Source organism: Drosophila biarmipes, chromosome X, assembly GCF_025231255.1.
Source record: "Drosophila biarmipes strain raj3 chromosome X, RU_DBia_V1.1, whole genome shotgun sequence".
Taxonomy (NCBI): Eukaryota; Metazoa; Arthropoda; class Insecta; order Diptera; family Drosophilidae; genus Drosophila; species Drosophila biarmipes.
The window spans coordinates 15417325-15429540 of NC_066611.1; the positions used below are offsets into that span (position 1 = coordinate 15417325).

The following is a 12216-nucleotide window of genomic DNA, read 5'->3' on the forward strand; positions in this document are numbered from 1 at the left end:
AATGCTTATATTAGAATTTTGTTTGTTTTAAGTTTAATACGAATGAAAACATATTTTCACTCTGCGGAAGCCAGCGTAATTAGCATAATATTTGCAATTTACTCAACCTTAATTAGGCTCTTCATACTTGAGCCGAATGTCAGGCATTAACGTAATGATTTATTAATTAATATTATCCAATCGCATTGATTGATTGTTTGCCCTGCCCATTTTGTTTAGGGCTTATGCTTTGCTTTTGATTTGACATTTAAATGTGTTCCATTGATTTCTTGGCCATGAGCTTGCAATTAAGTTGGATCCATGTTTCATTTTGTAATCTCCACCGACAAATCAAGGCACTTAATGAGTCGCACAGGCACGCCCAACCACCGAAAGCCACCCAAACCACCTTGTGGCGCCTGAAAGTATGCATCGTTGTGTGTGTGTGTGTGTGTGTGAGTGCTTGTGATTTATCCCATTTGTGTTTGTATATGTTAATGTCTGCGTATGTCTTGTGCAATTAGTGATACATAGCTGTAAAACACACACTCTTACACTTGAACCCACTCTCACACAGAGCACTTCTTGGCTTTTATCGCTTTTTTGGGGTAAACCCCCCGACAACCCCATATATCCATATACCCTAATGAACTACCACACTCGCATTATTTATGCCCCCACGCTCGCACGCACACACACACACACACACACACACACACACAGGTCTAGTGATTAGCTGTCGTTTGTGTGTGTGCGTGAGTGCTAAGTGCAGTGCCATCTCTCTCTTTCGCTCCACGGACCTCCCTTTCCCCCATACAATGTACAGAAGCCCGCTTAATGAATGCGTGCATATATCACAGTTGACAAGATTGGAGAGCCCGGAATGAGGCATTGGTTTTCGGAGTACGGTTCGGGGGAATTGGAATTTTTGGGTACTCAACCGGGGATGCGGTGTCCGTACCGCAACACTCGAGAAATCGAGGGCAAACAAAGGCGATTGATTTCGTGTTGATGACAAGCTGCTGCCCCCACACGCAACAGCTGTCCCAGGGTTGGGGTTTACGCACTCCTTAACCCCTTTTGCCCCTCCACCGAGGAAAAAACTCCAAATACCCCTCTAAAGCACACACATCTCTCCCTTGAGCGGACAGCATACGGACAAGCGGACGCAGGACACGCCTATAGCCACGACATTCGTGTCGGTGTCTGACAGCTGACATTTGTCAAACGCTTAACAAAATTTGTCATATGTCGCACGTGTTTCATTCCACACCATTCCGCACCGTTCCATTTCGGTGCGTTCCATTTCGCATGCCTAATGTCCTGTCCTCTCTCGAAATCTGTGGGTTCGAGGGAATCTGGACTACTTTTATGCAAATCACTTGACAAACTGTCGCCGCCATGAGCGGCGATGAGTGACAGTTGTTGAATAAACAGGGGTAACGCAAGGGGAAGCTGTGGATAGGGGGTTTTGGGGGTCAGGGATCACCCCGGTTCGGGTTGATGACAAATGCATGTGTTGACAAAACGAACGGACGGGGCCGTGCTGCTTGGGAATTTTGATTTATAGTCCAATGTGCATAATTAATGTGCAAATGATAGGCATACATCAAAACCCACACAACCACACCCACGCACACCAGCAAGCGAAAGAGGGAGGTGCACTGAGAGTAAAAGTGCCATGAAGTAGAAAAACCTTTTAAATTTTAAAAAATTCATAAACATTTTCAATTAATTTTGATTTTATGAAATGATTTGATTTTAAAATGGATTTCCAAATTGATAAAAAAAAAGCTATTTTGTCATATTGTATATAGCTCTTTTGTAATATATAAAATCGTATTAAAAAAAATAGTGGTATATAAATTAATATCTTTTGCACCATGCACACATGCACTAATCCATAAATGTTAGCAATTATATTTCAATTTATAAAAACCACAACCGAACCTGTATGATTTTCCAAACTTCACGGTCATACTTGTGTACTATTTTGTCGAGTGTAGTAGAGGAAAAAAAAAGACCCACGTTCGAAATTGGGGACCCATTTGATTGCTCTTCTACCGAAATCCATGCATATTTTGATTGCCTACTTATTTTCATATCTCTTTTCCCCCTCAAACCAACCACAAAAAAAAAAAAAAACACCCCACCCCGAAAACCAAATCCCAACTTAAATCGCAGAGCGTCGATTCGGATGTGGGCTCCCTCAACATGAACTCCACGGAGAACGAAGTGCCCGAGGTGGAGTCCTCCAGCGAGATCCTCATCGATGACCACAAGCCGAGCCACTCGAACGACGAGAGCTGGACGGATGTGAATCTCAACGAGGATGCGGCCGTCCAGGCGGCCAGCGCCGGCATGGTCGTCGGACTGGTGGATAATGGTGGCAATGTCATGGCCGACAAGCACGATCCAGCATCCCACCACAACCAGCAGCAGCAGCAGCAGCAACACCAGCAGCAGCAACAGCAACATCAGCAGCAGCAACAGCAGCAGCAGCAGCATGGATCCCTGGGCCACTCGGAGCGGGGGGATAAGCCCGATTCGGAGATATCGGTGGTCCGTGTGCCCGATGGCTATGCCGGTTCCGGTGGCTCTAATCCCGGCCAGGTCCAGGGTGTCCCGCCCAATCAGCGTCCTCGTCCCGACGAGCTGCCCATGAAGGCGCCCGCCCTGGTGGCCCAGCTGCCGCTGACCACGCCGTCGCGCGAGGCCAGTCTCACCCAGAAACTGGAGATTGCCCTGGGACCGGTGTGCCCCCTGCTGCGCGAGATCATGGTGGACTTTGCCCCCTTCCTGTCCAAGACGCTGGTCGGCTCGCATGGCCAGGAGCTGCTGATGGAGGGCAAGGGACTGACGACCTTCAAGAACTCGCACTCGGTGGTCGAGCTGGTCATGCTGCTCTGCTCCCAGGAATGGCAGAACAGCCTGCAGAAGCACGCCGGCCTGGCCTTCATCGAGCTGATCAACGAGGGTCGCCTCCTCTCGCACGCCATGAAGGACCACATCGTTCGGGTGGCCAACGAGGCGGAGTTCATCCTGAATCGCATGCGGGCCGATGATGTCCTCAAGCATGCCGACTTTGAGTCGCAGTGCGCCCAAACCCTGCTGGAGCGCCGCGAGGAGGAGCGCATGTGTGACCACCTGATAACCGCCGCCCGACGCCGGGACAATGTGATTGCCAGCCGGCTGCTGGAGAAGGTGCGCAACATCATGTGCAATCGCCACGGAGCCTGGGGCGATTCCAGTGCCACAACGACGAGCGCCAGTGGTGGCGCCATTGTGGGTGCGGTGCAAAAGAGTCCGTACTGGAAGCTGGATGCCTGGGAGGACGATGCCCGTCGTCGGAAGCGCATGGTGCAGAATCCGCGCGGCTCCTCGCACCCACAGGCCACGCTGAAGGCGGCCCTCGAGAACGGCGGCCCCGAGGATGCCATCCTGCAGACACGCGACGAGTTCCACACCCAGATAGCCGTGTCGCGGGCCCATCCCTCCGGCCAGCACAATGGCGAGCTGCTGGACGATGCCGAGCTGTTGATCGAGGATCGGGAACTGGATCTGGATCTCACGGGTCCGGTGAACATCAGCACCAAGGCGCGATTGATAGCACCGGGACTGGTGGCGCCTGGCACTGTGTCCATAACCAGCACCGAGATGTTCTTCGAGGTGGATGAGGAGCATCCCGAGTTCCAGAAGATCGATGGCGAGGTGCTGAAGTACTGCGACCACCTGCACGGCAAGTGGTACTTCTCCGAGGTGAGGGCCATCTTCTCGCGGCGCTACCTCCTGCAGAATGTGGCGCTGGAGATCTTTCTGGCCAGCCGGACGTCGATACTGTTCGCCTTCCCCGATCAGCACACGGTGAAGAAGGTGATCAAGGCCCTGCCCCGCGTGGGAGTGGGCATAAAGTATGGAATACCCCAGACGCGCAGGGCGTCGATGATGTCGCCGCGGCAGCTGATGCGCAACTCCAACATGACCCAGAAGTGGCAGCGTCGCGAGATCAGCAACTTTGAGTATCTAATGTTCCTCAACACCATCGCCGGGAGGACGTACAACGACCTCAATCAGTACCCCATCTTCCCGTGGGTGCTGACCAATTACGAGTCCAAGGATCTGGATCTCAGCCTGCCCTCGAACTACAGGGATCTCTCGAAGCCCATCGGGGCGCTGAATCCCTCGCGCCGTGCGTACTTTGAGGAGCGCTACGAGAGCTGGGACAGCGACACCATACCGCCCTTCCACTATGGCACCCACTACTCCACGGCGGCCTTCACGCTCAACTGGCTGGTGCGCGTGGAACCCTTCACCACCATGTTCCTGGCCCTGCAGGGCGGCAAGTTCGACTATCCCGATCGGTTGTTCAGCTCGGTGTCGCTGTCGTGGAAGAACTGCCAGCGGGACACGTCGGATGTGAAGGAACTGATACCCGAATGGTATTTCCTGCCCGAGATGTTCTACAACTCGTCGGGCTATCGGCTGGGGCATCGCGAGGATGGCGCCCTGGTCGATGACATCGAGCTGCCGCCGTGGGCCAAGAGCCCCGAGGAGTTTGTGCGCATCAATCGCATGGCCCTGGAGTCGGAGTTCGTGTCCTGCCAGCTGCACCAGTGGATCGATCTGATCTTTGGCTACAAGCAGCGTGGTCCCGAGGCCATTAGGGCCACCAATGTGTTCTACTACCTGACCTACGAGGGTAGCGTCGATCTGGACGGCGTGCTGGATCCCGTGATGCGCGAGGCCGTCGAGAATCAGATCCGCAACTTTGGCCAAACGCCCAGCCAGCTGCTGATGGAGCCGCATCCGCCGCGCAGCTCGGCCATGCACCTGTCGCCGATGATGTTCAGCGCGATGCCCGAGGACCTGTGCCAGATGCTCAAGTTCTACCAGAACTCGCCGGTCATCCACATCTCGGCCAACACGTATCCGCAGCTCTCGCTGCCGTCGGTGGTGACGGTGACGGCGGGCCACCAGTTCGCGGTGAATCGATGGAACTGCAACTACACCGCCTCCGTCCAGAGTCCCAGCTACGCGGAGTCGCCCCAATCGCCGGGCTCCAATCAGCCGCTGACCATCGATCCGGTGCTGGGTGGGTGTCCTCAGGGATCTCTTAATCCTATATCCGAATCTAATTTCCTTCTATGATAATCCCCCAGCTGTCCATGGCACCAACAACAATAGCAACGCGGTGAGCCGACGACACTTGGGCGACAACTTCAGCCAAATGCTCAAGATCCGATCGAACTGCTTTGTCACCACGGTGGACAGCAGGTTCCTCATCGCCTGCGGCTTCTGGGACAACAGTTTCCGGGTCTTTGCCACCGAAACAGGTGAGTTTTGGCAACTTAATTGGGGGAATTTGAGAGCTAATGGTTAGCTCCATAAAAACATTAGTTTCACTCTTTCATCAGTACAAAGCATTATAAACAGCTTTTATTTTGTATGCAAATCAATGAAATTCTAGTTTAATTGAAAATGATTGATAAAGCAAAAACTAATTTATTAGATATATATACACTATTTGCATAATTGTGGGAGTTTTTTCCACTCGAGGTCGTGTTTATTAACATAAAATTTGCAAATTATACACCAGCGACGTTTTGATATGAGTTTAAATAGAGAAACTAAAACAATATTTAAGTTCAGCAGAGAGTTTAAGGTGTACATTTATATTTAAATTAGAGGAAAATCCAACTGAGTCATCATTTTAATTATTATTTGTGGGTAAAATTAAGATTTTTAGGAGCAATATAGATTGTTTCCATAAAGTGCAATAACATTATACTTCACCTATTATCTTCGACACATCCATTTATATTTAATTTAATTGAGTCATAATTTAAATGAATATTTAGGGGCAATTTAGAAGTTTTTTACGATGATGGTTCGCCTTGTAAAGTGCCATAACCTTATAGTTTATCAATTATTTTTAGCAAACCATTATTGCTTTTCTTCTTTTACTCAATCCGCAGCGAAAATCGTGCAAATTGTGTTCGGCCACTTCGGCGTGGTGACCTGCATGGCCCGCTCCGAGTGCAACATCACCTCGGACTGCTACATCGCCTCCGGGTCCGCCGACTGCACGGTGCTCCTGTGGCACTGGAACGCCCGCACCCAGAGCATCGTGGGCGAGGGCGACGTGCCCACCCCGCGAGCCACCCTGACGGGTCACGAGCAGGCGGTGACCTCGGTGGTCATCAGCGCCGAACTGGGTCTGGTCGTCTCGGGATCCTCGAGTGAGTATTTGGCTATTCTCAGGCGGGGGAGAGTGGAGCACTAAAAGGTATTCCCTTCCCAGATGGCCCCGTGCTAATCCACACCACGTTCGGCGACCTCCTGCGCTCGCTGGACCCGCCGGCGGAGTTCCACTCCCCGGAGCTGATCACCATGTCCCGCGAGGGCTTCATTGTCATCAACTATGACAAGGGCAATGTGGCCGCCTACACCATCAATGGCAAGAAACTGCGCCACGAGACGCACAACGACAATCTGCAGGTGCGTTTTTTTGAACTCAATATTATTTTAATATATTATTTTATATTTTTTGGTTATTCTTGTAGCTATTATTTGATTATTTTTAATATCCACATGATTTTTGTTGCTATTTTCCAGTGCATGCTGCTGTCGCGCGATGGTGAATACCTGATGACCGCGGGCGATCGCGGCATCGTGGAGGTGTGGCGCACCTTCAACCTAGCACCACTTTATGCCTTCCCCGCCTGCAACGCGGGCATCCGATCCTTGGCCCTCACCCACGATCAGAAGTAAGTCAAGTACCATATTTTCTTTCAAATTATTAATCCAGAGAAGTAAAAAGAAATACCTTTTAACTATTAATTATCAACTTATAACATGTATCCTGCATAGAACTTGTTTATTTAATCGTTTGGAAATTCGAAAACTTTTAAACAAAAAAAAAATATATTATTAATTTAGGATATTCATTTATATAAACTTGGAAAAATGTAATTGTTAAGGAAGAATTTTAAAGATTTTTAGTCAATACTCCAGAGCATAAATTTGGTTAAATCGTTATGAAATATTCCCAAAAAAAAGAAGCAACCTTATATAAAGAAAAAAAATTATATTTTAACCATTTAGAAGGAAAGCTTATTAAAAAGTATTTGAAGGATATTCCGAGGAAATATATATTATATTTGTTTCAATTCTAATTAAATACCCCTAGTATAATATATTAATATTTTCTTTGAATGTCATTTTGCACTGTGTTCTAACCCTTTTCCCCCCACTTCTACCTTTCTTCTCCTTTCTTTTCTCCAACCCCCCTAACAGATACCTTCTGGCGGGACTCTCGACGGGCTCGATCATCGTATTCCACATCGACTTCAACCGCTGGCACCACGAGTACCAGCAGCGCTACTAAGATGGCAGGCTGGGACATTCCAACCAACCACGACTCGCCAGTTAACAGAGGCCAAGGAACCGGAAACGGAAACAGAAACAGAAACGAACACTGAAACTGAAACGGAACCGGAACCGGAACCGGAAATGAGGAAGGGAAACGATCGCAAAGCAACTACGAAGTACTTAAGAAACGTCGGCAAGGAGGGAGGATCGGTTTTTTTCTATATAGACCTTTACAACTCTAGGCTAATAAGCGAAACTATGTTTTTTTTGTCTAGTATTAATTGTGCATTAGTGTGTGTGTTGATGGCCCACAAAAGCAAAAAAAAAAAAAAGTAAGAAACTAAAAAAAAAAAGAGAACGGAACAGAACAGCAGATGAAAAACATTTTTTTTTACTAGTATTAACGAAATGTATGTTAAGTTATGGCAAAATGGAGAAGCAAATGCAAAGCGGTAAAAGCGCGAGGGGGCGAAAGGAGGAGGCGAGGAGGCGAGGAGGCGAGGAGCGGAGAAAGCGCGAGAAAGCAGCTGGCGGCTTAAGTAAGTAGTTGAAATAAGACAAATGACGTTAGTGTTTATAAAACGCAATAAGCAGTTAATAAATCTAAAGAGTAAACCCAAACCTAAACCTAAAGCTAATTTCACATGCATTATAATACCAACGTAGCAAAGTTCTCATAAAAATCTAAACCAAGCAAAACGCTGCGCAACGCAAACGAGGGGAGAAAGTAAGGAAACTAAGCGGCCAAACAGAGAGTAAAAATGGTAGAGAAAGCGGAAAGAAAGCCAATTTTTAATTATAGCGTTAGTTCTTTGTGACAAAAACACACACACACTCACACTCAAACAAGGTAACCAAGCAAGGACAATGCCAAGGCAATAAGGCTGGGAGAGAAAGGGGACAGCTAGAGCGAGACAGAGCAGGAAACGGAAGTGAGGCAAAGTGCGGATACGAGATATTTTAGTACACACACACACACACGCGCATACGCATATGTATTTGTAGCCAAACTAACACTCAACTTAACTCCCCCAAAATACAAAGAAAAAAAAAAAAGAAAATAAAATAAAAACAAACTGCAACGCTAACTAAAATCTAAACAACAACTAAATTATCAACACCGCTATGAGCCACAGAGAATAATAAATAAACAAATGGAAACGCGTATGAAAAGGCATTTTATATACATACAATACACGGGCATATATCCGCCGACGGAAGCGGAAAATGCAGGCTTATTCAAGCGAAAGGCGACGATTTTTCGCTCTCGTTCCACAAATATCACGCATACGCCACGCTGCACCGCCGCCAATTTCGAAACGAGAGCGAAAACAAATAGCATAGTCTAAACATATATTTCTTACTCTTTTTTTTTTGTACACTCCTTAATTGTTTGTTCTTTGTATTTTTTTTTCGGTTTCTTTGTTAGCCATATTTGTTAGGTAAAAGTGAGAAAATGTTCGATTGCGTCCAAAATTTAGCCTACTTACCCCCAAAAAAAACGCCCGCAAAATGATAAATTGGCTTCCTCGAAACAAAAACCAATCAATGTACGTCCAGGCTGAGGTGTTTTATATACCACTAACGCAGATTCTGCCTTTGATTTAACCCAAAAAAAAAAAAGAAGAAACCAAACAATCCATCCATGGCGCACCACTCTGGCACTTACCGATTAGATTTGTATATAAGAACGAGAGCTAAGGCAATTACCATTAACCATACTTCAAGTATACATAGGGTTTATGGCTAGAAACGAACACATTCGGTTGTAAAAGCGCAAGGGCGATACAAATTAATCGAGTCCGGCTGAATGAAACCCTCCCCCAAATGAAATTGGAACCCCTAGGCATCGTAAATCGTATATGTTGTGTAGAGCCGGGGATTTGTTGAGTTTTCAAGTGAAATAAATTCGCGAGGTCTTAGATCCCCCCATCTAGTGTTGTGTCTGGTCCGATTTGATCTGGAGATCAAGGAAAATAACTTACACCGTGATGATTTTCGATTTATTCCCCACCCCTCCTCCAGTGTGTGCTTTATTTTCTCCATATGCAGCCTTTAATAAACTCACAATTTAATTCGCTTTTGGTAGCGATTCGATTATTCCACTCTCTGTGTGTACATATTTAAGAAGCATTATGCAAATAAAAGCTAGACGACAGACGGCAAAAAAGAAATGCAGGCAAATAAAAAAAGATAAATAAACATTTAATAATAATCCAAGCGCGAATGGCAAACAATTCTCGTTTTTTTTCTTGCATGTTCACGAGAGTTAATTAAATACCGGGCGACGAGTAAAATTTGCAACTATTAGTAATTTAAATGTTGTACATAAATCCCTGGAGAACTGTCCTAAGAGTAAAGTATTTTTAAAGCCGGCAACCCAGCACTCGAAGGGAAAAGAGAAGGAATATAGGGAGGGGAGAGGAGAGGAAAGGAAAGGAAAGGAAAGGAATTCAAATCAAATCAAATTAAAGGAAACGCAATGAAGCGAAAGCGGAAAACTTAAACTCGATTGAAAAGTCGAGTAGGCGGAAAACTCGCACTCTGAGCAGTAACTACAATATTTTTTTTTTGCGTGTGCATCTACACATAATATATGGGATAAAAAAAAATAAAAGGAAAAAGAACGTTTAGCTATTAACTGAAAGGATACCGAATACTGGAATATGAATATTAAATGCGGACGCCAACAATTTTTAATTACGCACTTTTTATAGAACTTAGCGAGAACGAGAAAAGCTGGAGACGGTAGTCGTATTAAAAATAACATAAATATAAATACAAATAAAAAATACAAATAAATTACATAACGTTTTTATTAACGAAAACAAACAACAACATACGGCTGACAATTTTAAATTTATACAAAACGAAAAAGTCAAGTTATGAATGAAGAAAAAATACAAGAAAAAAAAGAAAGGAAAATAAAGTAAAAAATATTTAAGAATTTACTCATGCACGGGCAAGAATTATTTCATATAATTATTTACACAGGCGGAAGAGGGCATTTTAAAATTAGTGAATAAATCCGAAAGTCGCAGGCAAAGTTAAAGCTAAAGGACAGGCACACACACACAGATACACAGCGACACACACACACACACAATCGAAACCGAAATATATATAGATATACGTGTGTATATATATTTTGTCAACATTGTTAAATAGCAGACTAACAAACAAACGAGAGCCAAAAAAAACAACAATTTAATCTATTCAGCAGCAGCAGCAACAAAAGCAAAAGAAAAGACAGCAAATACGAAATGCAAAGTAAAAGATACAACATACAAGATACAAAATACAAATTACTAATAACAAATTACGAAATGCGAAATACACAAAGAGATAAAGCTACGAAATAAATGTTCATTAATATTGCTAAACAAAAACCCTTTATATATACACATAGATATATATGAGAATAAAGAATATTTTTTTTTGCCAAATGCGTGCATTGAAATCGATAAAAGCGAGCGAAAATTGAACGCATTAAATAATAAACAAAGGCGGGTGGAGATGAAGCGAAGGGCGACGAGGCGGCCCAAAGGCGGGGTCAAAAGGTTAGCTAGCGAGGGGCGAAGGGCAAAAAATTTACGCATATTAAAATTAAATTTAAAATACGCTACAACTCTAACAAAATAAGTTTACAGACAACACGCGAACACAACACACATTCCCCCCTATGAGAGAAAAAATGAAGTAAACACAAAAACATACACAACTAATTATTAAACATAAAATGGATTAAATTGCATGAGAGTAATTAAAGGTCGAGCGTTGAAAAGGCGTTGAGGAAAATTTCAAATTAAATTTAAGCTACAAATTTAACAAGCGAAAGTGAGCAAGCATTAAAAAGAACAACAACAAAGCGAAACAAAAACTTATTATGTTCAATAAAGAAAAACAAAAATGCAAAGGGAAAACAAAAGAGTAACAAAAATACAAAATAAAACCAAACAAAAACAATGAAATCTTACAAAAAAAAAAGAACGAAGCGAATTTATTTATTTTTTTGGGGCAACTCAATTCATCTTGGCCAAAATCCGCTTTTTGCAGCTGTGACCTGGTTTTCGAGCCATTTCTGCTGGCTTGCAATAATTTCATTTTCCCAGCAATTGAACAGCCAGAAAGGAAAATCCCAGCCAGCTATCTCAAAAAAGAAAAGAGTAGTCGAGTGGAGAGCGGGAAAAGTGGAAAAGCGCGACAACAATTCCACGGGCTAAGCAATTAAAGCGCCCCGTTTGCCTTCCTTGGCGCTCCTCGTTTTCAGCACGCTCCAATTGCGTTTCCAGTTGCAATTGCAGGGGAGAAGCGGGGGAAAGCAGGAGAAACCAGGCGGGAAAAGCGGAAAAGCCGGGGCGGGAAAACCAGCAGAGATAAAGGAAAAAGCAGCCGGGGGGCCAAAAGTAAAAGGTGAGTGCCGGGCGCTAAGGACAACTATCCCTTTTCTTTTTTGGGCCAGCTGTCTAAACACGGAAAATGCATCAAATTGCAACAGGAGCACAAGGAGCACAAGGAGCAGACGCCGCCATCGTCGTTGTCATCAAAAGTCATATCTCTTTCATATTATTCCAGTTACCCGGCAGCCAGCCCCTGCCGCCCCCGCCACTGTGGGTTTTCTGGAGCGTGTAATATCCGTTTCCTGCATTTCCGGTTGCAGGCAGCAGCAGCAGCAGGAGCAGCAACAACAAGGACAAAAAGGACGTCCACAGGACGAAGTAGCAGCGGGAGTTGGCTGAAAATTGCTAGCGGAAATGCTGCAAAATTAACGAGCAACGCGGTTAGAGAGGCAGCACAGGCAGCACAGGCAGCGCCATCATCCCCTCATCCCGACACCCTGGAGCACCCGCATCAGCCAGGTGGCAG

At 45.3% G+C, this 12216-nt stretch overlaps 1 protein-coding gene across 21 annotated transcripts in view; it reads left to right on the forward strand.

Annotated features, from left to right (window-relative positions):
- Positions 1-11340, forward strand: part of LOC108032084 (neurobeachin) — a 191716-nt gene extending 180376 nt beyond the window's left edge. For all 21 annotated transcript variants that reach the window (XM_017105936.3, XM_044093413.2, XM_044093409.2 and 18 more), the window contains 6 exons: positions 2164-5071; positions 5139-5312; positions 5955-6218; positions 6281-6477; positions 6595-6746; positions 7276-11340. In XM_017105936.3, coding sequence (XP_016961425.3) covers positions 2164-5071; positions 5139-5312; positions 5955-6218; positions 6281-6477; positions 6595-6746; positions 7276-7366 — 3786 coding nt within the window. In that variant the 3' untranslated portion in view covers positions 7367-11340. The remainder of the gene's footprint in view (positions 1-2163; positions 5072-5138; positions 5313-5954; positions 6219-6280; positions 6478-6594; positions 6747-7275) is intronic.
- The last annotated feature ends 876 nt before the right edge of the window (positions 11341-12216 follow it).